General features: G+C 42.4%; 2 protein-coding genes across 6 annotated transcripts in view; one reads left to right on the forward strand and one right to left on the reverse strand.

Annotated features, from left to right (window-relative positions):
- The window catches only part of LOC125905619 (astrotactin-2-like), a 431706-nt gene that overhangs the window by 343193 nt on the left and 65823 nt on the right, over positions 1-22690 (forward strand). For all 4 annotated transcript variants that reach the window (XM_049603723.1, XM_049603724.1, XM_049603726.1 and 1 more), the window contains one exon: positions 15234-15556. In XM_049603723.1, the coding sequence (XP_049459680.1) occupies positions 15234-15556 (323 nt within the window). The remainder of the gene's footprint in view (positions 1-15233; positions 15557-22690) is intronic.
- trim32 (tripartite motif containing 32) lies at positions 546-8416 on the reverse strand. 2 transcript variants are annotated; one of them, XM_049603727.1, is made up of 2 exons: positions 8333-8416; positions 546-7449 (listed from the first exon to the last, which is right to left on the reverse strand). In XM_049603727.1, the coding sequence occupies exon 2, from the start codon at positions 7435-7437 to the stop codon at positions 5380-5382; it is 2058 nt and encodes a 685-aa protein (XP_049459684.1). In that variant the 5' UTR covers positions 7438-7449; positions 8333-8416; the 3' UTR covers positions 546-5379. The 2 variants fall into 2 exon arrangements, with proteins under 2 accessions (XP_049459684.1, XP_049459685.1); XM_049603728.1 differs by lacking the exon at positions 8333-8416 and adding an exon at positions 7890-8304.

Raw genomic sequence — 22690 nt, forward strand, 5'->3', positions numbered from 1 at the left:
GTTATGTTAACATTATAGATGTATATTTTGCTGCAGGGGCGATTCTAGGATCAGAGGTTTAGGGGTGCTGAGCACCCAGAGAGCTGCCTGGCCAGGCAAGATAAAGTTCACTGTTTTGTACATTTTAACTCAATTTCATTCCCACATTTGTGAAAGAAAAGCACAACACTTTTGGGGAAAGTCTGTGACTAAACCATCAAATTCAAAAGAGGAATGGATTGGAATCATAAAAGAAACATATCGTAACCCTAATTTATGGGGGAAGACAACTCATTTTGATACAGCAGCTCCTCAACATACACATAAACAGTATGTATGTTTCTGGAGTAAACCAGCCCCCTATAGTGAGTACCAAAAATACCAAAAATGGACCGTGGACTTATTTTTTGGACTTTTATTTGAAATGTAATGCACAATATGTAACATTAACACATTAACAGTAATTGACTTTTTCAATGTTTGTCACTGCCTTTTTCCTTCTTGTCTGTATTATATAATACAAATACATAAATAAAAATACACTTCAAAAAAGAAAAGTGCTTGAAATCTACAAAATAATAATAAATACACACAATAGGAGTTATAATGTTAATGGGCATCCAGTCAGTTAGCTAGTCAGTAGCACCTTGGCTTTAATATTAACATGACCCAACAGCTAGCTTCTCTCATTCCAACTGAAACAGAGGACAGTGGTACTGACCGCCTGTGTAACATTTCCTAGCTAGAAAAAACGTCAGCTAACTCCTACCTAACAACATGAGCAGTGACCTACGATTAAATGCAGCAAAAATGAGGACTGGTAATGATAATAATGTGTTGGTATTGAGTGGTAGAAGTTAAGAAATGTGCCACATAGCCTGGTTTCAGCCAGGTACTACTGCAAACCACTACTGCAACACTCTGGAAGGCAGCGCATGGCTCTGTGCAGATAGAGCGCTCAGAGCCCGGGTCGGGGAAAGGTGGGAGGGATGGGGTGGATCAAACCATTTTTGAGGCAAGGGGGGTGCTGCTGTACTTTTGTTGTTAAAATATTACGTTGCAACCAAGTACTTTTAGCTTGTTAAAAAGGGACATACAGTTAAAAAAAAAAAAAAAAAAAAAATCTCAAATTTTAGGGGTGCTGGGATTCAATTTATGGGTGCTTCAGCACCCCCAAAAATGGGCTAGAAACACCTATGTTTTGCTGTAGTTTTGCTGTTGTTAAACGTAGACCCCTATTACTTTATCACAAAGTTCTCATTTTTTGGATTCTTCGTTCACCAAGGAGGCATGCTCGAAAAACATTTTTTTCGCAAATTGAACGTAGTAGTAGGTGAGTAATAGATTTATAGTCATTTGTGGGGTTAAATACTCCTTAAAGTACATGTCGCTGATAATTTTGTACTTTTACTTTTATTTGTAACTATCTTTCTATTGTTTTATTTCTACAAATACTTAAGGATTTGAATACTTCTTCCACCACTGACTTTAAGACATGACGAGTCTTTTTGAAATTACACTCATCATGGGTTCCAAAAGCCCACATTCTTGCATCATTATTTTTGTCCTTATCCCCCACTGCTACTTAGGAGCATAAATCAAAATATGTTTAAATGGATCTCTACAGCCAGCCAATTATGGTGACAAGAGGACTGCTGTGACAACGCTCACACAGAAAACTGTATGAATACACATATTTGATAAATGCGAGCACAAATCTTAATATGGCATGAAAAAAACTGCCACTGCAATTCTAGTTGTTTCATAAATGTTTATTGCACTCGGATAATCAACAATACAAACATGAATTTGACTACACAGAGATGTCTGTCATGTGTTCAACACATTGTAAAATTCACAGCCTCCAAAGGATGTAACACCTTAAACACGTAGGAGTTTGGTTCATGGACATATTGCGGTATTACAATTCAATGGTATAAATGAATAAACTGTGAAGAAGTATGCAAGGAAATAACTTCTCTCCAATGACATATGACAAAACATATTCCAATGATGTGAGACATGATGTTGAGCACACTGACACAAGGACACTTTATTTTTCTAGCATTTGATGCTTTTTTTTTTTTTTGTCACTGTGAAAGTTTGAATATTCTCTAGAGACTTCCAGTGACCGTGAATAAAGTAAAAGCACTGAAGAAAAATGTCGTTATGGCGAGGTTGACATGCAGCTGAGACTACTTTGCATTACAATCTACTAATTTAGTGTTGATATAACATGGTCTAACGAGAAAACAAATACATTGTGTTAAACAGAAAAGCACAAGTAATGATGGTGACAGAATTCACCTGATACTTATTCAGTTCTATTTTTTCTCTACTCTTTATCACTTTGCTTATGTAGAAATATTAAAAACACTTATTGTTTCTGATACAGTTTGATGCTCAGATATGTATAGTTGCATGTTGTTGTTTAATAGGGCTCCAGGTGCAGCGTTAAGGTCAGCTTTGTGAAGTAATTCATTTTTAAGGCTGAAATATCTGCAATTGATGCGCTCTTCTGAGCATACCTAGACCGGAAGATACATGGCGGGAAGGTGTATTTCCTATTAACGACTTTATGGACATAGAATATGTTACATACACTTGTGGGTTTCAATGATTAACTTGATTCCCCATATTTAGGCCACTAAATATTTTGATTAAAGGTGTCTTTTATTGTTGTGTTACCTGAAAGCATCATCAATTCTGTAAAGCTACATGGTAAAACAATAAATGAAATACATGCGGATATAGATGGATTTCATGTTGACTAGAGCCACCGACTAACTTGCACAACACTACATATGGCTGTTGTCTTTACCATATCTAACAACACTGGAGAACTCAGGTTGCAAGGTGCCTAGTGTTGAATTAAAAACCTGAGGGAGACACAGCAACACAGAACCAACACCCCGGTGTAACAAAAGCCAGGATTTGGTGTGTGATGCTGGAGTTTTCACTCATCATTATCCTAGCAGTGCTATTCTGAACACTCCTGCCAGTGATCCCTAAAAAGATTGTGCAACCACAGGCCAGGCTTGAGGAGACAATGGCGTGGAATAAGTTCTCTGGAATAAATGTCAGGTTTGAACAAACTTTTGTAAACATTATTGAAGTTGTAAGTGTCTGTTGTACCCTTTCGCTCCAAGTGTAGCTTTGGTATTTTTCAACCTGGATAGTTTTTCCATGTTTTTGTGTATAAGTGACTATTTGGAACAACCATTTTTGAAGCGTTCCCTGCAGAGGTCAACCTTTTTGTTAATGATTCTTTTTGTTTAGCCAGAAACAGCCCCAAAATTGTGATTGCCAAATCCACCAGACTCTATTTAAATAAACAGTAATCTTAGCTTGTATAAAACCAGCATATTTTCACATCTAAGTGGTTGAATTAAGGGTTTATTTCAACCAAACCGGAGTTGTTGATTGTTGAACAGTGGAGAGATAAACCGAGATGGCTTTTGGGAGTTTTATTTTGTTTCAATCACCTTTGAATAAAGTGTGTTTCACCATGATAAAATTACTCTTCATTCAAATGGAGTCTGGTGAGTTTGGTGATAGCCATTTGGGGGTGTTTGTGGTTAAACAAAAAGGATCTTGCTCTTACTCTTGGGTCGACCTCTATAGGTACCCTTTCTGTAAAGTTATCGGACACTTACGAGCCTGTCAATTGCAAAAACAAGCACTTTTAGTGGATGTAGACTGACAGAGCATAATTTTCCAGAGTGATTACACTGCAGCCGATTTCTTGGCTGCTGCTTGCAGCCTTGTTGCTCAATACTCGACCAATTTCAGTAACTGCTGTTCCCATTAGTCCTTTAGAAAGAAAACATGGGAAAATAAGGTCAAGGTAGGAAAATTCCGAAGTTAGCCTTTAATTTGGTCTGGTTGCTGGAGCTATTTAGTGTTAGTTGTACTGGCGTAGCAACAGAAAGTAATTTATAGATGTCTGTATGATGTAGCTGAAGGTAAGCCCACAGGGAATGGAAATAACAGAGACGTGAAATTTAAAAAGCCTCCCATGTTAGAAAGGTCATCTAGAACCTTTGCTACTCTATTCATAATTCACACAGTTCTGTCTGAGAAGTAGGACTCACACTAGGAGCTACAGTGTTTGTGATCAAAGCTAACTTTAATGGTGCAGGTTAAATAAAAGGCAAGCAGAAGGGGGTAAAGAGGCCTGGAAATGTTGTGAAATGTATGACTGAGCAGAGCAGTTATAACAGAAGGTGGAGCAGATAGCAATAATGTTATCTTGCAGATGGTTACCTCAACCTGCCTCCTAGTGACATAAGTGAGGCTGTGGCTTGGAAGTCACTAGGAGAGGGCTGAATGAAAGAGCATACAGAGAAGTTACAGACAGAAAGCAGTCCTTGCTCTGAAAATTTAAGTGGATGTGTTGCTCCAAAATGCACAGTACACACACTAGTGAGGCAGTGCCAATGGATACTGGGACAAAACCATAATAATATGGTCCACAAATTAATCAGTAACCCTAATTCTGATTGCACTAACTCAGCTACCCTCAAAAAAAGCTTTACACAAAAACCCAATACATATCACCATCGCCCCATATTACCCAGCTTTTCTCCACAGCCAATCATGTTGTGATTTTGTTGCTCAACCCCCATCCCTAATATTCAACACTTAATGTTCCCTGAACGTTACTGAATTTAATTCAATGAATGCTGATACTTGCTTACTGTTTTGCCATTAGCTAACTGCACAGTAAACTTTAAAGCTGCCAGCTGCATTTAGCAACATCAATGTTAGTCTGTGCTACTAAAACCTAACATTAGGAAACAGTGTCGTGTCAATAATAAAGTGCTTCACAGGCCAAAAGCCTTGGTATGCTTTATTTTATATGTAAATGCGTGTTCATTTTCAGCTCTTCTTCCTCCTGTTTGTCTTTAGCAAAGCTGAGCCAGATCAGTGAAAGCCATGCATCACATACAGTCAGGCTGAATGGTGGATATAGCGGTGTAACAGAGGAAGGGAAATCATCTGTACTTTGTGCCCGCATTAGCTTTGACATCAATGGCTTCTTTCGCTTATTTTAATGTGACAACCTGTGCCAACATTCTTTGATGTAAAAATGTTTCAAGGTCTGTTTTTTTGGTGTTGTGATCCGTTTAAATAATCAGGAAAGGGGCAGCTTAAGTGGAGGATTTTTAATTTAAGGGTATTAAATTAAAATCCAGTGGGTTTTAAACTGAACCAAACTGACTAGAACGTTTATTTAAAACCCATGAAAGCTGGAGTGAGAATTGTTTGGACTGCAGCCAAACTAAAGTGACAGATAACAGTGTGATTCTACCTTTTCAAAGACTTCTCCACACACACCTACCAACACATACCCACTAAATCTCTCATGCTCATGTGCGAATAGACTGGATTGTTCCTCTAAGAAGTGGACGAGTGCCTTCTCTGAATGTATGTGTAGACTTTGACACAGTGGTCCCAACAATCCAGCACTAGCAGCTGTCCTTTCTGGGTGGTGGCCACTCCTACAGGGCAGGTCAGCCCTTCCTGGATGAGAATTTTGAATCCACCCTCTTTGGGAAACTGGAGGATTTCTTTCCTGCCACTGTCCGTTACCAGCAAATCTCCATTGGCGTCCACACACATGCCAGTGATGCAGCGGAAGTCCTCCGTCTCTGAGAAGAAATGGCTGAGCTGCTTGCCTAGCTGGCCGTCTGTATCCACTGAGCCAATAGAGAAGCCACCTTCCAGGTGGGGCTCATTGTGACGTTTCTCAAAGTTCAGAGCTAGGCCCTGGGTGAAATAGACTGTTCCAGCTGCATCACACGTCACAAACTTTGGCCGCACAGCAGAACACAGTCGGTTGTAGCTGACCACGCCTACATTGCGGTCCACTGCTAGACACCACAGCTTGCCACCTTCCACATCTGACACCACAAACTGACCTGATGGCATGGCAGTGATGCCCCAGGGTTTAATCAGCTGGTTCTTATGGCAAGCCACACAGTGTCCATCCATAGTGTAGACTTTTACTGAGTTATCATAGTTGTCAGTGACCCCAATCAGGCCTTGAGGAGTGACAGCAATGGATAATGGGATGAGGTTAGGCAGATCAGCCCCAAGGAAGCTCAGGACAAAGTTGTCGATGCTGCTGGCATTACGGCGGATTTCACGCTGGAAACCTTTGCGATTGAAGATCTGGATGCGGTAGTTGCCACGATCAGCTACCAGGACCTCACCTTGCGGTGTTACACAGATGCTTACTGGTAAATTAAACATGCCAGGTAGAGTTCCCTTGCAGCCCATCTTCTTCACAAACTGGCAGACTGGAGGTCCCGCACTTGCCCCAGATCCTCCAGGTGATCCCCCACCTGCATCCATGGACTTTGACTTAAAGCTGGCTGGTGAACTACATACTGTCTCCTCTACAGCTGCAACCATGTCAATGTCTCTGTAAAGATCCACCGGAGCCCCCGTTCCACCACCTGTAGCCCCTGTTGCCCCAGCTACACCCTCTACATCACCCTCAAGTGCAATCTCCAACCCACTCTCCTCATCCTCTGTATTGACAGTATAAGTATTTGTGGTCACTTGGCCCACTTCTAGAGGTTTGGAGTGCTCTGCTCTGACCAGCTGGGGCTCTTGCAGCTGAAACACGGTGGGCAAGCTGCTCCTCAAATCCAGCTCTTCATCATCAGTGCCGTCGCTATCATCCTTTAGCAAAGCAATGTCACTCTGCCTCACCAGCATTGACAGATAATCACAGCGTGACACCACTTTTACCTCTGCAATGTTAAGGAGATACGTCTGCTCCTCCAGCACCTGCCCATTTAGCTTTTCCACTTCTGCCAGGGAAGCTGTGAATGTCCTTCGAGACCTGCTGAGTTCCTCTTGAAGACGCAGCTCAGCTGAAGTATAGTCCTGCTGCACTGCATGGTACTTTAGTCTCAAGGACTTGGAAATGTTATCAATAGCTGTCTTTTTCTTTTGAATCTCACCCATGACATCACGCAGAGCAGCCAGCTTGCCACCCAGCTCTTTACGACGCTGTTCAGCAGCCACCCTAATTGGCTGGACTGAGTGGCCTTGGTGCAGGTGGCCCTCTCCTTTACACGGCTCACAGAGGACTGTGGCACAATCATGGCAGTACTGACGTGGCAGGCGGTTACAGCAGGACTTGCACATTAGGGCGGCAGTGGCAGCGCTGCAGGATGTAGTACAATCTAGGATCTTGAGCACAGTGAGATTATCAGCCAGCTGGGAGATACTGCTCATACGGGACACCTTGCTACAGAAAGGGCAGCGCACACCATTTATAGTATTCGCCAACAGCTTCTCCAGACACTGCCGGCACACTGTGTGACCACACTGCAGGAGTTTGGGTCTCATTTGATCCTGGTTGTAGGTCTCCAGGCAGATGGGGCATTCAAGAACCTCCCTCATTAGATCTGGGTCCAGCGTGGTAGATGCTGCCTCCATTATGGTGCTTTCCTTGTGTGAGGAGAAAAAAAAAGTGTGTCAAAATTCTACTGAGAGTCAAAAACAATGTCAGTAACTAGAGTGAGGAAATAGCTATGTCTTATGTTCAATTTCTGATGCCTCACAGTTGTGAATTATATTGCATGCAGCAGGATTTTGTAGCTTAGAAAAATGATGCTCATCTTATGCAATGCAAACTACTATAAACTTAATGTAAGTGGGCTAGCGTGCAGATTATTAGCTGGTGTATGGAATGCAAACACTAGCACAGCAAGCTAGCTCTGCTATTTCACAGTAACTAGTGGCAGTGTAGCTTGAATAAACAAATGGCGACCATTACTTACTGGTTGACTAGTTACTAGTAGTTCAAACAAAAGTAACCTTTCACTGACAACTGTGTAACGTAAGTCAACAGGATGTGTTATTGACAAGGTAACACGAGCATTACTTACAACTTACTACATCTCTTCCTGATAAGATAAAGGCTCTCCACGATAAGCCACGAATGATAACAGCAGGTAAGCTACTGATATGTTGATATTTATCTCTGACACACGATAGCCCCACGCCATATTTACAAGCAACGCGATAACCAAGCTAACTAATGCTAATGCTAAGGCTATATCTAAGGGCATGACCGTGCTCTCGTGATGCTTAAAAACGAGGTCAACGCTGCAGTCCAGACTTATAAACGAATTACACTGAGAAGCCCCTGATTATAGGTATGTAAAGCATAACGTTAGGCCTCGCGACACAACAACAAACGCTGTCCCTTGACACAACGCGACAATGTTATCCGCCATTATCGCAGTTTTGTCGGACGTGCAGTCGAAAATAAAGGTACGCAGCTTATCGTTATGTCTCTCTTTTGACGTTTCTGCTTTTAAAGCGTTACCTTTTCTTCAACGTTAGCTGGTTGGAAGTTGAGAGGTTTGGATGGGCGTGCTGTGGCTCTGCTACTGCAGCTGCTGGTGAGAGACTGCAGTGGTGACGACGTCACGTACGCAGCGTGACGCAAGACGCACGACTGATGAGGCCGACGGCTGTTTTGATTGGCTGCTGAGTGGGCCTGCACACGGGCATGTTGTGGTCCTGATGAGACACTCATGGTTCTGATGCAGTCCAGAGGAGTTTTTAAAGAAGTACATTTTATTAATGTCTTAATCCCAATATCCACATATTTACACAGATCTGTTTTATTTTGTTGTTATTATTATTATTATTATTATTATTATTATTATTATTATTTCCATGCACAGAGGGCCTGTCTACTCTAAATACTTATGCAGGCAACACTAATTAAACATACTCTAACTTGTCCTCTTTTTCCTGTAACATATCCTGAAATGACAAGTAGTCCTCATAGTGTTCAGCAGGAATAAATACTCCATTATCTCACCAGTCTTTCCTTCAAAGAAAAACACATGACATAATTTAACTAGAGCTAATAAGTAAATAAACCTGTAACTGAGAAGTACATCTCACAGAGAGAACCTGAAGTACTGCCCACAGGCTGCAACTGCATTTGAAAACATCCAGATGTTTCAGTTTTCAAACACAAGCCTGTAATTATAAGAAGAGACCACTAGATGTCAGACTCGGTCTTCTAGAGGATGTCAGTGCAACACCTCAGCACACAAAGTGGACCATCTAATAGTCTGCTGTGTGCTTTTCTTTGGTCATGCCCACCAAATACTTTCTAAAGAAATATGAAACATGCATTTGATTGCCCTTTAAAATATATTTAAGAATTTGTTTTGCATTTTGGTCTGCTATTAACATAATACTTTGGAGTAACTGCTGTTCAAGTATAGCAAACAAAGTTAATAAGGAGTGGTACTTTGCATACAAGGTACAGCTCATGCACAGATGGACTTTTTATTACCATGTGTTACTTGATACGCCAAGATTGTAAAATTAATAGGGAACATGAGCTACTGTAGATAACAAGGCTCTGTTAAAATCAGAGTACTGTGTTAGATGTAGCACTGGCAGTTGTTTTAATAAAGCCAAAACAACAGTGCCCAACAGTAACCACATCTAACAACATCTGTATTAAATTGCTATGGAAGATATCTGACACCTTTGCTGTTGTTGCCCGGGCAACATAACCCTGGCCGGAGGGGATGTGACCCTCATGAGTAATTATACTGCAACCAGTCTACAAAGACGTTTTAATTAACAAAGGCAGTACAAGATCAATGGCGAGGAAATTCATGCCATTTATCTCTTCACAACGTTTGATGACAGGCAAGTGTTGCACAAGCATCACATTCATTCCACACAGCAAAGAGATGTCATAGTATATAAAAGGGGCGGAATGGAGGGCCGCTCCTTTAGCTGCAGAGAAAATACATGTGGTCCAATTTAATTTCTCCCTGCGATGGGTGTCAACAAGTCAGATGAGAGTGAAACTGTACATTGCACAAACAGTGAGCCCAGATGGAAATTATGTTACAGCAGTTTGCTACCAGCCTCACAACAAGACAGTAAAGACACTCAGAGAAAACAAGAAGTTGTAAAAGTCCAAAAGTAAATTAAAAAAAAAAAGGGGGGGGGGGGGGTTGCAGGAAGAAAGACCCTGCGTAACAAGATCAGCTAACTCTGACGATAACATTACCTTGGCTGTGTTTTACTCTCTCCACCAGCGCATGACAGTGCCAAATCTTTCATCAAACGCATTTGCTTACGTGGGTCTAAACAATTGTAATCTGGGGTGAAATGAGTTAAACGGGGTGAGAGTGAATTCGAGCGGCCAGCCACAGCCAACCTGAGCCACAGGGCTTTATTGTGAGAGCTGGGTGACGACAGCTCTTTTCTGTGTCTGTGTTGCCTCAAGAAGTGCATGTAATTGGGCTCTTGGGCCACCCCTTGAGCCTGTTTACATACTGTTGCACATAAAGTGTACCACCCACCCTTTCGACTGCTTGCCAGTGTCTCACAGACGCACACAGGGAGTAAGCCGCAAAGACGTACATAAATGAATGTATATACAGACTCAATTCTCCCTCACACACACACACACACACACACACACACCAGGGTCACAGCTACAACTGAGGACATTAAGGTCGTGTCCTTGGTGTTCTTTCTGGGGATTTGGATATTTCAGTGACCTGAGGTGCAATTTACAATCAACAAATGATTATACGGCTTAGTGGTTGAGTTTAGTCCATAAGCTATTCACCCATTTTCTTCCTTCATGATTCTCACACATAGTGTTGCATTTCTAGCCAGAATAATGAACTTTAATTAGTGAGTTAAGTGTTGTTCAGATTGTTCAAAAAATCAGTTATGAGAAGTTAAAAATAAAGTTTACTTTAGTTTTTCATTTTGTCCATTACAATGGACAATATCTTTATTTGCTTAAGTGTGTAAATTGTCCAGGACTTTGTATGCCAATATTAATTATTAGCTCAGTATTTTATTATTGGGCCTTCAAAAATAGAGCATAACACAGACTTTTTACAGTGTTGCATGCTCTATCAACACGTGATTTCTGCTTGTTGACTTTAGAACAGTGGGAGTTAGAACAGTGACACTAGGTTTTGGCATTGACAATAAAAGTAGGCATTAAATAAGGAAAAACAGCCACTGGAAAATAAAACAGGCATTAAATATTATTCATTCAGTCATTTTCCGTAACTGCTTATGCTGTTTGGGTTGCGGGGGGACCGGAGCCAATCCCAGCTGACATTAGGCAAGATGTGGGGTACACCCTGGGCAGTTCACGAGACTTTCACAGGGCTGACGCATGGAGACAGAAAACTGTTCACGCTCCCATACACACCTACAGGCAATTTAGAGTCACCAGTTAACCTAACCTGCATGTCTTTGAACTGTGGGAGGAAGCTGGCATACCCAGAGAAAACCTACGCTGATACAGGGAGAGCATGCAGACTCAACACAGAGAACCCCCTCTTGCTGTGAGGCGACAGTGCTAACCACTGCATCACCGTGCCACTTACATTATTATTTTAGTTTCAATTTTTACTTTTATTTTTATTTCTTTATTTGGCATACCGACATGTTGGGCACAGAGGTAAGGATTTTGAGGGGAGGGGGCAAGGAGAGGATGATTTACAGTTAATTCTCATATGAAAGAGAGAATGACTCCTCTTGACCCAGAGTCCTGTAAGAGTGACATGAAAAAAAGATTGTCAGTGGAAAAACCCACAAGAATGCAAAATAATAAATAAATTCATTAATACAAAATAAATCATTAAAAAAATATATAAAATAATTTTAATTCCCACGTTTTATTTTTTTATTGGAACTTTTTTCAGTTTCCTTTTCAAATGCCAAATTTACTTGCCAAAACCTGCTGTCGCTGTCCAAGCGCCATAGTACAACAGAACGCTAAACTACTTGCAGTGTTGAGTTACATCAAGGCCCTTTGCTCTGTTTGGTTAGGCATTGAAAACTAGCAGCCTATCCCTGCTGACACTGGGTGAGAGGCAGGGTACACCCTGGACAGGTCGCCAGACTATCGCAGGGTTGACATGTAGAGACAGACAACCATTCACGCTCACATTCACACCTATGGACAATTTAGACTCACCAATTAACCTGCATGTCTTTGGACTGTTGGAGGAAGCCGGAGTACCTGTAGAAAACCCACACTGACGTGGGTAGAACATGCAAACTCCGCACAGAACGGAATTGAACCAGGAACCTTCTTGCTGTGAGGCGACAGTGTTAATCATCACACCACTGTGCCGCCCCATTGAAAACTCATTAAAATATATTGTAATTAAATCTGATTTTAAGCTTTATTTGTAAATATCACATCAACTTGATACCTGTGTGATTTTTCTTCTTCAAATATTAGTTAGAAAATGGTCCTTGAAAACATCCCCACCTGTGTTCTGTTTTTCTCTGAGCTGCTATGTGCCTGATGGTAAAGCACATGTGTCAGCATGTGTTTGTGTTTGACAAATTATTGGTTGAAAGTTTACATACCTTTTCGTGTCTAGGGTTAACCCATTTAACAAATTGTTGATATTACAGGAGTCCAGGTGAAATTGCACACATTTAGACGTGTTTCTCTCAGTCTGTCTTCCAAACACATTCGAGGTCATGCACTGTATGTTGTCTTTTTGCCACTGAAAATATTTTGAAGGATGTTTGATTTCTCTGCCATTAAAATGGCAAATAGGAAATAAGTCATTTAAAATATTAACGCTAATTGGGCCCAATTACTCCACCTTGAATAATGTCAAGGGCTATTCCTGCTGTTGTAACCACTTCCTCCAGGTTTGGGGTTTTCCTTGTTTTCTTGGTCCGTGTTGTGTGTATGTCGTCTGTTTGGTGTGTGCGTATGTGGGCTTATATAATACTGTATGCATTAGTAATCTCACCCATCCATCTATGTGCCTCTGTGTGATGGGAACTTAAACATTTACACAATTGTTATTTATTGTAATGTCACAGGCTAGTTTTTTTTCATTAGGACAAAAAAGCTTCATTAATCTGCATACGATGTGGGTTACGCAATACTCTGACAACCTAGACCTAAGCTTTATACATATTTAGTGTTTTAAAGGTCCAGAGTTCAAGATTTAGGGGAATTACTGGCATCTAGTGGTGAGGATGGTATATTGCAACCAGCTGAAACTTCTCCTGTATAGACTTCCGTCAGTGTTCATGGTTCAGGAGGTTTTTACCAGGAGCTGAATTATTCGCAGAGGTCTCGTCCTCTCCAAAACAAACATACCAGGTGATTTAAATTGGTTAAACCACAGAATAAAGTAGTTTCACATCACATTGCAGATGGCCCGCTTGCCCAGTACCTGTAAATGTGTGCTCACTTATTTTCTCTGATATCTTACAGTGTGTTCAACTTATTTCTGATTCAGACATTCAGGAGGTTTTTACCCTGAGTAAAATTGTCCTCAGAGGTCTTCACCTCTCCAAAACAAGAGGATTAGGTGATTTAAACCATAAAACAAACACTGAATAAAGCAGTTGCATGCTGCAAATCAATGCTTTTCCACTGCTGTTTGGCATGTCAGAAATAGAGCATCTGCTAATGTGTGCTCACATTTTTTCCCTTATAACTTAAGATCCACATGCTAAGGAGGTTTTACCGTGAGCCAAATTGTCCTCAGAGGTCTTCACCTCTCCAGAAGAAATGAATTAGGTGATTTAAACCAGAAAGAAAACTCTGAATAAAGCAGTTTCATGTTGCAAATCGGTGCGTCTCCAATGCTGTTTGGCAAGTCGGAGATAGGCCACTAGCCTAGCACCTGCTAAAGTGTGCCCAGGGAAGGAGCTACAACATGCTAAACACTTAATTGACTGGACTTAGTTACAGCCATAGAAATGGTCCACCAATTAATGAAACACTAAGTTAAAAAAAAGTGACATTTTGGTAAATGCGCTTGACTTCAGATCCAGACGTCCAGGAGACGTTCGTAACTTCAGATCCGGACATTCAGGAGACGTATGTAGCTTCAGATCCAGACGTTCAGGAGATTTTTTACCAATAATAGCAGTAAAGACACTCTAGATTGTGAACCCCGCAAAGCCAAGGGGAAGGGCCAAGACAAGGGCTAAGAGGGTGAAATGGAATTGGTCCTAGGTCTGCTGTAAGGGCTTAGGGCTTGAGTTAACGAATCTGTAAGGGATCCATTTGGGATTGGGGGGACTGAATAAAGCCCCTCTGGATGCTCTCATTCAGAGGGGCTACTAAGGGCCAACAAAAATTCCAGTGGCCCTATCTAGAGCCAGTGTTACGTTTGTCCGCTCTGGGCAACTGTTGAAACATGGTGGTGCAACATGGTGATCTCCGTAGATGAGGACCTGCTTCCTATGGAGATATTAAGTGCTCATTCAAAGTTAACAAAAACACAACAATCCTTTTTTTCAGGTGATTATACTCTAAAGAAAAGATAATTATTACATATAATTCCATTTCTGCTAATATATCCCCCTAAATCCTACTCACTGGATATTGAAACTGCAATATTGAGGGTTTGATAGGTGAATATCTGCAGATTTCATTGCTCAGGCATTGTGCTTTGCACTGACTGATGTGAATCATGTCTCAAAGCAACATCATAAGCCAGTAACTCCAACCATTATACACCTTTTTTTGTCATTAGAAAGAATCTCTTATCACTCATTTGGAAAACTCACATCGCCTGTGTGTCCTCTGTTCTTGTAAAGCAAATACACACAAAAGCACATCTGCCACATCAGCACAGATGGCAAATCCGCTCCACTGTAACATGTGGCCTGATGTATCCTCCAAATGAAACACTCAGCACCCAAGTAGCATTCTCTGCTGTTTGTGCTCCTACCCTGCTGCTTCTGTCGCTGCCTCTCCTCTCGGCATGGTGTGTTGTTTTCTCACTGAAAGAGGAAATGATGAGAAAGAATCCCCCCCAAACTCCAGTGAGAACATCAAACAGTGGTAATTGACACTCAGGAGAAGAAGCCAGTGACACCCTCCCCCCCCCCCCCCCTTTGTCTATGAAAGCTGATGACAGTAAGGAATTAGTTGTTGTTTTTTCTTCTTTTTCTTGGCAGCATGTAAAAGTAAATCCAGATGTGGATGAATTATGCAACTGAGGGACTGTGAATGTTCTTTGCTACTCCAAGCAAAGATTCATAAATTGTTTTGTGGAAATAAAGATGAGAGAGGGTTATGGAAGAGGGAATTGTTTTTACAATTTGAAAAGAATACATAAAAATGAAAGGCAGTTCCCCTGAAAGGAATGTAAATTATTGTTGTTAACTTTGTTTATCTTTATCTGCACCCCCCCGCCCCCCCCTCCTGACTGCCCCTCCAGAGGCAACAGACCAGGGGGTTGTTGGAGGTGGGCGGCGTGAGCTGAAGTCGGTTCCATTCATCAGCTACCTGTCGGCGCTGCAGAAGAGCCAGCTGCTGTCTGATGACATGGTGAATGGCGTGGAGATCCGCTGCGAGGAGAAAGGCAGCTGTCCAGCTGGCTGCCACCTGTGCCACCACCAGGCCATGATGGGAGGAGTGTCAGGGAGAGGCCGCACCGGCAGCGGCAGGAACGGAGAGCAGCCTTCCCCCATCCCTGTGCTGCTGGAAGTCAGCCGCGTGGTGCCCCTCTACAGCCTGGTCCAAGACAACGTCACCAAAGAGGTGAGAAAGCAGCGTGTGGGGAGGCAGTCTGCGTGCGTGTTTGCTTGCAGGCATGTGGATGTGTGTGAAGAAGGAGGGGTAAGAATGTGGCCATTAAACCAGGGACTGACAAAGCGAACCATGTCAAGAGATGTGATGCATCACTGGAGCTGGAAGAGAAAGGAAAAACATCCATGTAATGCAACATCAAGTATTTTTGAATGAGAGTCATTGATGATATGGTTAAAACTCTGACATTCTGAGTTATTCATCTAATCTGTCAACACATTATTAACAGTTTTCCATAAACATTGGCATCTAATTATACCACAACTTCTGCAAACAGAAGAAATGAATACATATTTCATGCTGTGCTGTGACAAAAGGTGCAATCTGCTCTGCAAGTGTAAGAGGCATATGGTAACTGTTCAGTATGTTGTACCTCTATACAATCTCATGCCATGTGGTGGTGGCGTAATCCTTTCATACTGTACATACCCATTGTCCTCTGGAGCATTTCAACTCATGCAGTTGTGACAAATGGCCTCTAGGTGGCATTAGTTGGTTAACTTTGACCACTGGAAATGAGCACTGTAATACAGAGGGCATAAAAAGATGACATCATGGTTTTCTCCTCTTGTGGGGAAGTCGATGTGTACGTGTGTGAGATATATATATATATGTGTGTGTGTGTGTGTGTGTGTGTGTGTGTGTGTGCGTGTGTCTGTGTCTAAACAAGCATGCACAGCTGAATGTAATATCAGCCTAATGGCCACATGTTGTGTTTATGATTCATCCTGTATGAAAAGTCTTTGGATCTTAGTGCAGTGAAAGTTAATCATATCGGATTTCTTTTTTCCGTAAGGTAATTAAGGAGGGGGGCTCTGGCTTCATTGACATTTAGTTCACCACAATTTGCTCCATTTGGGCATCGTCTTTACATTGTCTCGCTACCTGACATCCGGTACATGTCTCCATGTCTCCTGTGTGCGTGTGTAAGCCAGCGCGGAGCTTTTGTGCGTGTGTTGGGTGACTCACACCCAACACACGCACATAGGGAGCAGACTGGTTCACGCCCCCCCCCCCAATCAAGCATCTAATTACCTTACCATCTGAAATTAGGCAAACAGACAAACCCACACACATACTGTAAACCATGTCTATATATATATATGCGTTCACGAACACACACACACACACACACACAACAAAGCCCCCTGTACGTGCCGCCCATAACAAGCACCACAGCCCCAAAGAAAAGAAGGCACAATCAATATCAGACGATCCCTAGTGGGCCTCATCGATAGCTAAACGTGAGGAAGAGCAAAATGTCTCTTTTCCCTCTCTCCCAAACACCTCGCTATCCATCCCTCTCTCTCCCCCTACCCAACCCGTGGTCTTCTGGGGATGTGGAGAGTGAGATGTATGAGGAGGAGGAGAAGGGGTTGACTGCAGTGGATCGCTCTGGCAAGCCCTTCTGAGGTAGCTAGAGGCAGGATTATTAGCTTCTTATTGATGTCATCGACCTCTTGGGAGGGAGGGGAGTCCATCACTCTGCTCCTCTTTTCCTCTCTTTCCCTTCTTCTCTTGGCCGCAACTGCTGCTGCTGCTGCTAGACTGAAAGGCACATACGTATATTGCATTAGAGACGAGCGACACAACAACCTGCCCCTCCACACACACACGCACACACTTACACAACTGCTCATTCGCTCCCTCTCTCTCTCTCTCTCTGCCTTTGTGTGTGTGTCTTTCTCACACACACTTTCTACTTGGCTGGGTCTATCTGGGAAGACAGCTGCCATGTTGCAAAATCTTTCTCAGAGATGAAGTTCTCTTTTTTTCCCCTTAAACCCCCTGAAGCCATCAGAATAGAGGCTTAGTTGTCCAGCACATGATTAGATGTACCGAGGTCGTACCTATATGTGTATGCCTATTTGTATGCATGTGTCTGTGTATGTCCGACACCAGGTTTGCATGGACCTGTCACTCTTTCTCGACCCCTCCTTCCTCCCTTCTTTCTCGGCTACCTGCATCTTTCAGTGGCCTCTCCCCAGCTGCCTGACTGTTTGACAGGACATGTCATGTCCCTTTCACATCAATCTTCTCATTATTAAGCCAGAGGTTACAATGTTACGACGTGAAATTACCCCTTCCCTGATACAGCCACTGCCAGGGCTGAAAAGAAAGAGAATTCAATGTAGAAATAGCTTGCTCTTTGTCAGTGAGGAAAATGGGTATTAGTATTTTTCTGTGCACGTACCCAATTCTGACATTACCAATGACAAGGTAAGGATTTGGGGGAGATAATTCCTGGAGGACAGTATTGTGCAATGAGTACATTGTCTCACTTACCTCGTGTTGTATCGATCCAAGCTGGTAGTTTTGTCTTGAAGCGTCCAGATTTTAAGATGTACATCCCTGATATAGATGCCTCCACCATGATACAGTGAAGGAAGGTGAAGGGAAATTAGTTTATGGGGTTCAAAGCACTAAACAGGGACTATTTCTTTAGTCGGAAGAACTTCTAAGAAAGCTACTTATCCTGAGGTTTGTAGATGGGGACACGTTTTTTCTCTGATTCTGTGTGCACAAAAAAAAATCACTTCTCCTCCACTCTATTTTTATGTATCGTATTTTTATCCACACCTTAGCAAATAAATTCAGAGAATTTTAAATAAATTTGCACATACTTGGTCTGTAAAAAAAAAAGCAACTTAATGATTATGTTTCGTAGTTGGAAGGAAAGCTTTGAGGTTTACTCCCTCATTGTCTTGGTACTGAATACTTCTCGAGTTGGTCTGTTCTCGGGCTTGGCTCGCCTTAAACCCGCTCTTGACTTGAATTCGACTGGAACCGGTTTTGGAATTGGCTTGGACTCGACTAAGGTGGTCTTGCTTACAGGCCTGGTGTGTGCACGCAAATACATGCACACAGATACAACCCTGTTTTAGTGCCAGAGAAAAATACCTCAGTGGATAAATAAATAAGCTAACGCCTGTGGAGCTTGCCAGTGGTCCCATGTCCTGTGTTGCTGTGACTGAATTATGGCAAGCCTTTTGAACAAATTGGTTGTGAGTCTAATGGGTCAGAATGCTCTATATCTTGCCGAGTGGCCACTGTCATGCTCTCACCATAACGAACTGCTGCAGTTTCTTGCAGGGGCGTGTCTAGAACATTTTCAGCAGGGGGTAGGAGGGGGCACAGGAGCAAGAGAGAGAACCCAGACGAAGGAGGAAGCAGCATTACCCACAAGAGCAGGGCAGGTATATTTGCAATGGGTAAGTGGAGCTTGCCTCAGGGGAACCTTCCTAACCAGTACAATATGTAGTTATTGTATTAAAAAATCAAAAGGCAGTGAAACAGTGAATGTTGCTGCCAACTCTAGGCAATGCCACACAGGAAGAAAGGAAAATGCAGGTTCCGATCCCAGGAACAACACTTCAGTACCAAGGAGAGAGCATGCCCCTATAGATCCTTAACAGATTCATACAGATTTAATCTCTCTATGGTCAGTGCCAGGCCAGGGGCTGGGAGCAGCTGTCTGAGCTGACAGAAAGAAGATGATTTTTGGGGTTTAAAGCCCTTTCCAGCTCCCTCTTATTATTCTACTTTATTTTCCTGACACAGCAAGGAAGTTCATTCCAACATTGTCTCATAGTTTGTTTAGATCAGTAAATTTCTTGTGCCAAAAAAAGGCGCCGTACAAGTTTTTGGAGCAGGGTTTTTTTTTATTATGAAACAGACTTTGTTTTACTAAAGCAACAATAAATACAATGTTTATGTGTATTTTTGTTGTTTTAATAAGTAACAGGGAAAAGTTTGGTTCAAAATAAAATTTGATTAACGTTGCTTATATTTAGGATGAAAAGTGAGCCCCAGAAAGCACAAGTACTACAGTAACTACACCTAATTGCCAGTTTATTAGGTACACCTAGCTAAAACGAGCTAAAGGGCAGCATGGTGGTGCAATGGTTAGCATTGTTGCTTCACAGCAGAAGGATTCCTAGTTGGAACCCGGGGTGGGGCGTTCGAACACTGGGGTAGCATTTGAAGGGTATTGCATGTTCTCCCCATGTCAGCGGGTACTCTGGCTTCCTCCCACAGTTCAAAGACATGCAGGTTAATTGGTGACTCTAAATTGCCCATAGGTGTGAATGTGTGTGTGAATGGTTGTGTGTCTCTATGTGTCAGCCCTGTGATAGTCTGGTGACCTGTCCAGGGTGTAAACCGCCTTTCGCCCAATGTTAGCTTGGATAGGCTTCAGCCCCCCTGCGACCCCTAACGGGATAAACAGTTACAGAAAATGAATACACTTGTAGGCGGTCCTGGTCAGTACTTACAACACCAAATTGCCAGTTTATTATGTACACCTAGCCAAAACTATTGCAGTCGAATACAACAGCCCTTTTAAAAAATCCTACCTTCGTGAAGGTGTTGATCAACTGTATGTTAATTGTGGAGGATGTAGTTTGTGCTGCTGTTGAACTGTATTGCTTTATACAGAGAGGTGTTTCTGTTATTTAGCCCTACTCTCATGGGCAAAATAACACCAACACCTGCTAGAATCACACAACATTTTAACACTCCTGATTAATTGCAAGCTGTTGTATTGGATTGCATTGGTTTTAGCTATGTCTACCTAATAAACTAGCATCTGAGTGTATGTTGTAACTCAACATTTGGCCCATGAAGCATTAATTACATTAGCAGTAGCTCAGACTTGTCCTCTAGGCTACTAGACTAAACAGTTTAACAACCACTAAATCCTTCTTTCCTGAAACTGCCCCCTGATTATGAATGGGTCAGAGGAAGCATTGATAATTATTCCATTAATCAGATAGTGGTTAATGTCCAGCAGACTCTTGTAAGTTTCCACTTTCATTAAATATTTGTCAGTTTTTATTTATTTAATCATTTATATATTTTCATTTTATTGTATGCTCCCTTTTCTGTTGTCTTTTTAAAAAATTGTTGGCTTAGATTGTTATTTTGTAACACGTAATAAGATAGCACTCTAACTAACAAGTCAATTTACTTTCCTGGAAAGGTCAGATTACCTGAGACCGTCCTCAGACAGAGTTAGCACACCTAAAAACCAATACATGCTGTTTGAGGGTCCTCCTGTGACACAGCAATCCCCCATCAACCTCTGGGTGAACCAACCCTCCAGCCGCCCCGAGTGTCCAATTTCCTGGAAGTGCTACTTCTGTTAAGGTTCCTAGAAGCAGCCCATTGGTTCCTTTGTTAACACCATTAGCCCCGAATGACTGGAAAGGCTACATAAACGCATTGGCGTGCATGCGCGCCCACACACTCACACAGACATGCACACTTAGGTCACCATTGATGGTGTCCTGTGTGTGCTGACTTAGACTCTTTACCACCACTGGTGATCATCTTATAAATCAATACTGTGGGCCAGCTGGCCAGTGTTTTCATGTATTAGCCTCGGAAGACGGACAGTAATATGGTCAGCTTAGACTAGACAAACAGATTAATACATTAAAGAGGTCACAATGGCCTCCCTTGCCTTCTTGTAAGTCACGACAGGCTTCTACGAAAGTGAAAGGTCCAAATAGTATTTTGGTGCCAGTGAGTCTGCTGGCTCCAGAGATGATGTCAAGGCTTGGAATTTGCGGCTGGAGTTGTTGCTGATGCTCCGTGGCCTTGCTGTTCCGATCTTGTCTTCTGTAAGCAGGGGGTGATTACATTTCAGCTCAATTTGTTCAGTATCGATAAGGTCAATGGAGATGAATTGTGGCATATTTGTGAAAGGGTAGAACCATGTGTTATTGTAACCATCGGAGTATCGCCAGTTCCTGAAAGCAAATCTGTCATGACGGCACAAAAACTGTCTCACACTGTTACAGTCAATGCTCAGACAGGACCATCTTTGTCAAAACATTTGCTTTTCTGATATGAAGCATAATGGATAAAGGTTGTTTTGTACCCCTATCTGGCCAGCACAGAATTTATATGGATCTATAGTGTTCTGGGAAATGCATGATCTGTGGCAAATCAATACAGTATAGGGTATCCTCATCTTTTCAGCCATGACTTATCTCTGCATTGAACACAGAAGTACTCTCTCCTGGGCCTCTAAATGTGTCTGCTCATCTCACTAAAGGATCTTCCTCACTGACCCAAGCCTTTTTTTTTTTTTCCAAACCTGCACTAACCGGACATATAAGCTGTCTTCACCGCCACACACTTGACATATTATCACTTTACACGTATTAGCTATCACTTTTTCTTGCTTTCCTCTAAATCCTCATCACTGCTTTACCTCCTGTGCCCCCCGCCCAACCCCCCACCTCATTCTCTAAACCACAATTAGATTCCCTGTTTACCCAGTGGAGACTGGCTTGCATTACTCTTCAAACATAAACACGGCGGTAATCGCTTTGTCTATTTTTCACATGTGCAGCCATGCAATCAAGCGCGCAGACCCATATGGGGTTTTTCTAGGAATCTGGTGGTGGTAAACGCATGGCGGTCCTGTGGTCTTTCTCTCTTTTGCCCCTAGCAGCGGAGGTCATTTCTCATTTCTCATATTTGTCTAGTCTGTGTGCGTGCATAGACCTTGAGTCCAGGTTTTTCTTGTTGCCTTTGTCTGTGGCCTGCTTCCCATTGACATGAGGTGGCGAGACCCCTGCTGCTGTTGTTTTCTGGCAGCAGTTAGCCACATGGGTTCAGGCAAGGGGGAAGAAATGTAATTACCTTTTCCCCTTTTTGGTTTTCCAGGGGGTTATTATATGGCCATGGATTACAGTGCTTGCCTGCCCCCTATAATAACTGCTCATTCAGCACGCTCATTTAGAGGGGCTTGTATTGGAGGATAAATGACGGGAAAGCCTTGAGTGTTGAAGGATCCCGCTCCTGTCCCACAGTAAGGTGGGGGATGCTTTCAGAGTTGGGAGTTTCCTTTTCTCACACCTTTGTGTCCTTGTTCATCCTGTTGATTTTTTGCCAGCCTACTCCCTTTGGAGACCAGCCTCTTTTTTTGCCACTCTTTCTTACTCTGCTGCTCATTTAGGTCACTTTAACTCTCAAGATCCTTTGCCTTGAGTGAAAGCAAGCAGTATTGGAAGAAGTCAGTTCCCATGAAAGTCTGTTGAGCCTCCTTTACAGCTAACAATGCAGTGTTGTGGA

Source organism: Epinephelus fuscoguttatus, linkage group LG18 (genome assembly GCF_011397635.1).
Source record: "Epinephelus fuscoguttatus linkage group LG18, E.fuscoguttatus.final_Chr_v1".
In the NCBI taxonomy this organism is placed as follows: Eukaryota; Metazoa; Chordata; class Actinopteri; order Perciformes; family Serranidae; genus Epinephelus; species Epinephelus fuscoguttatus.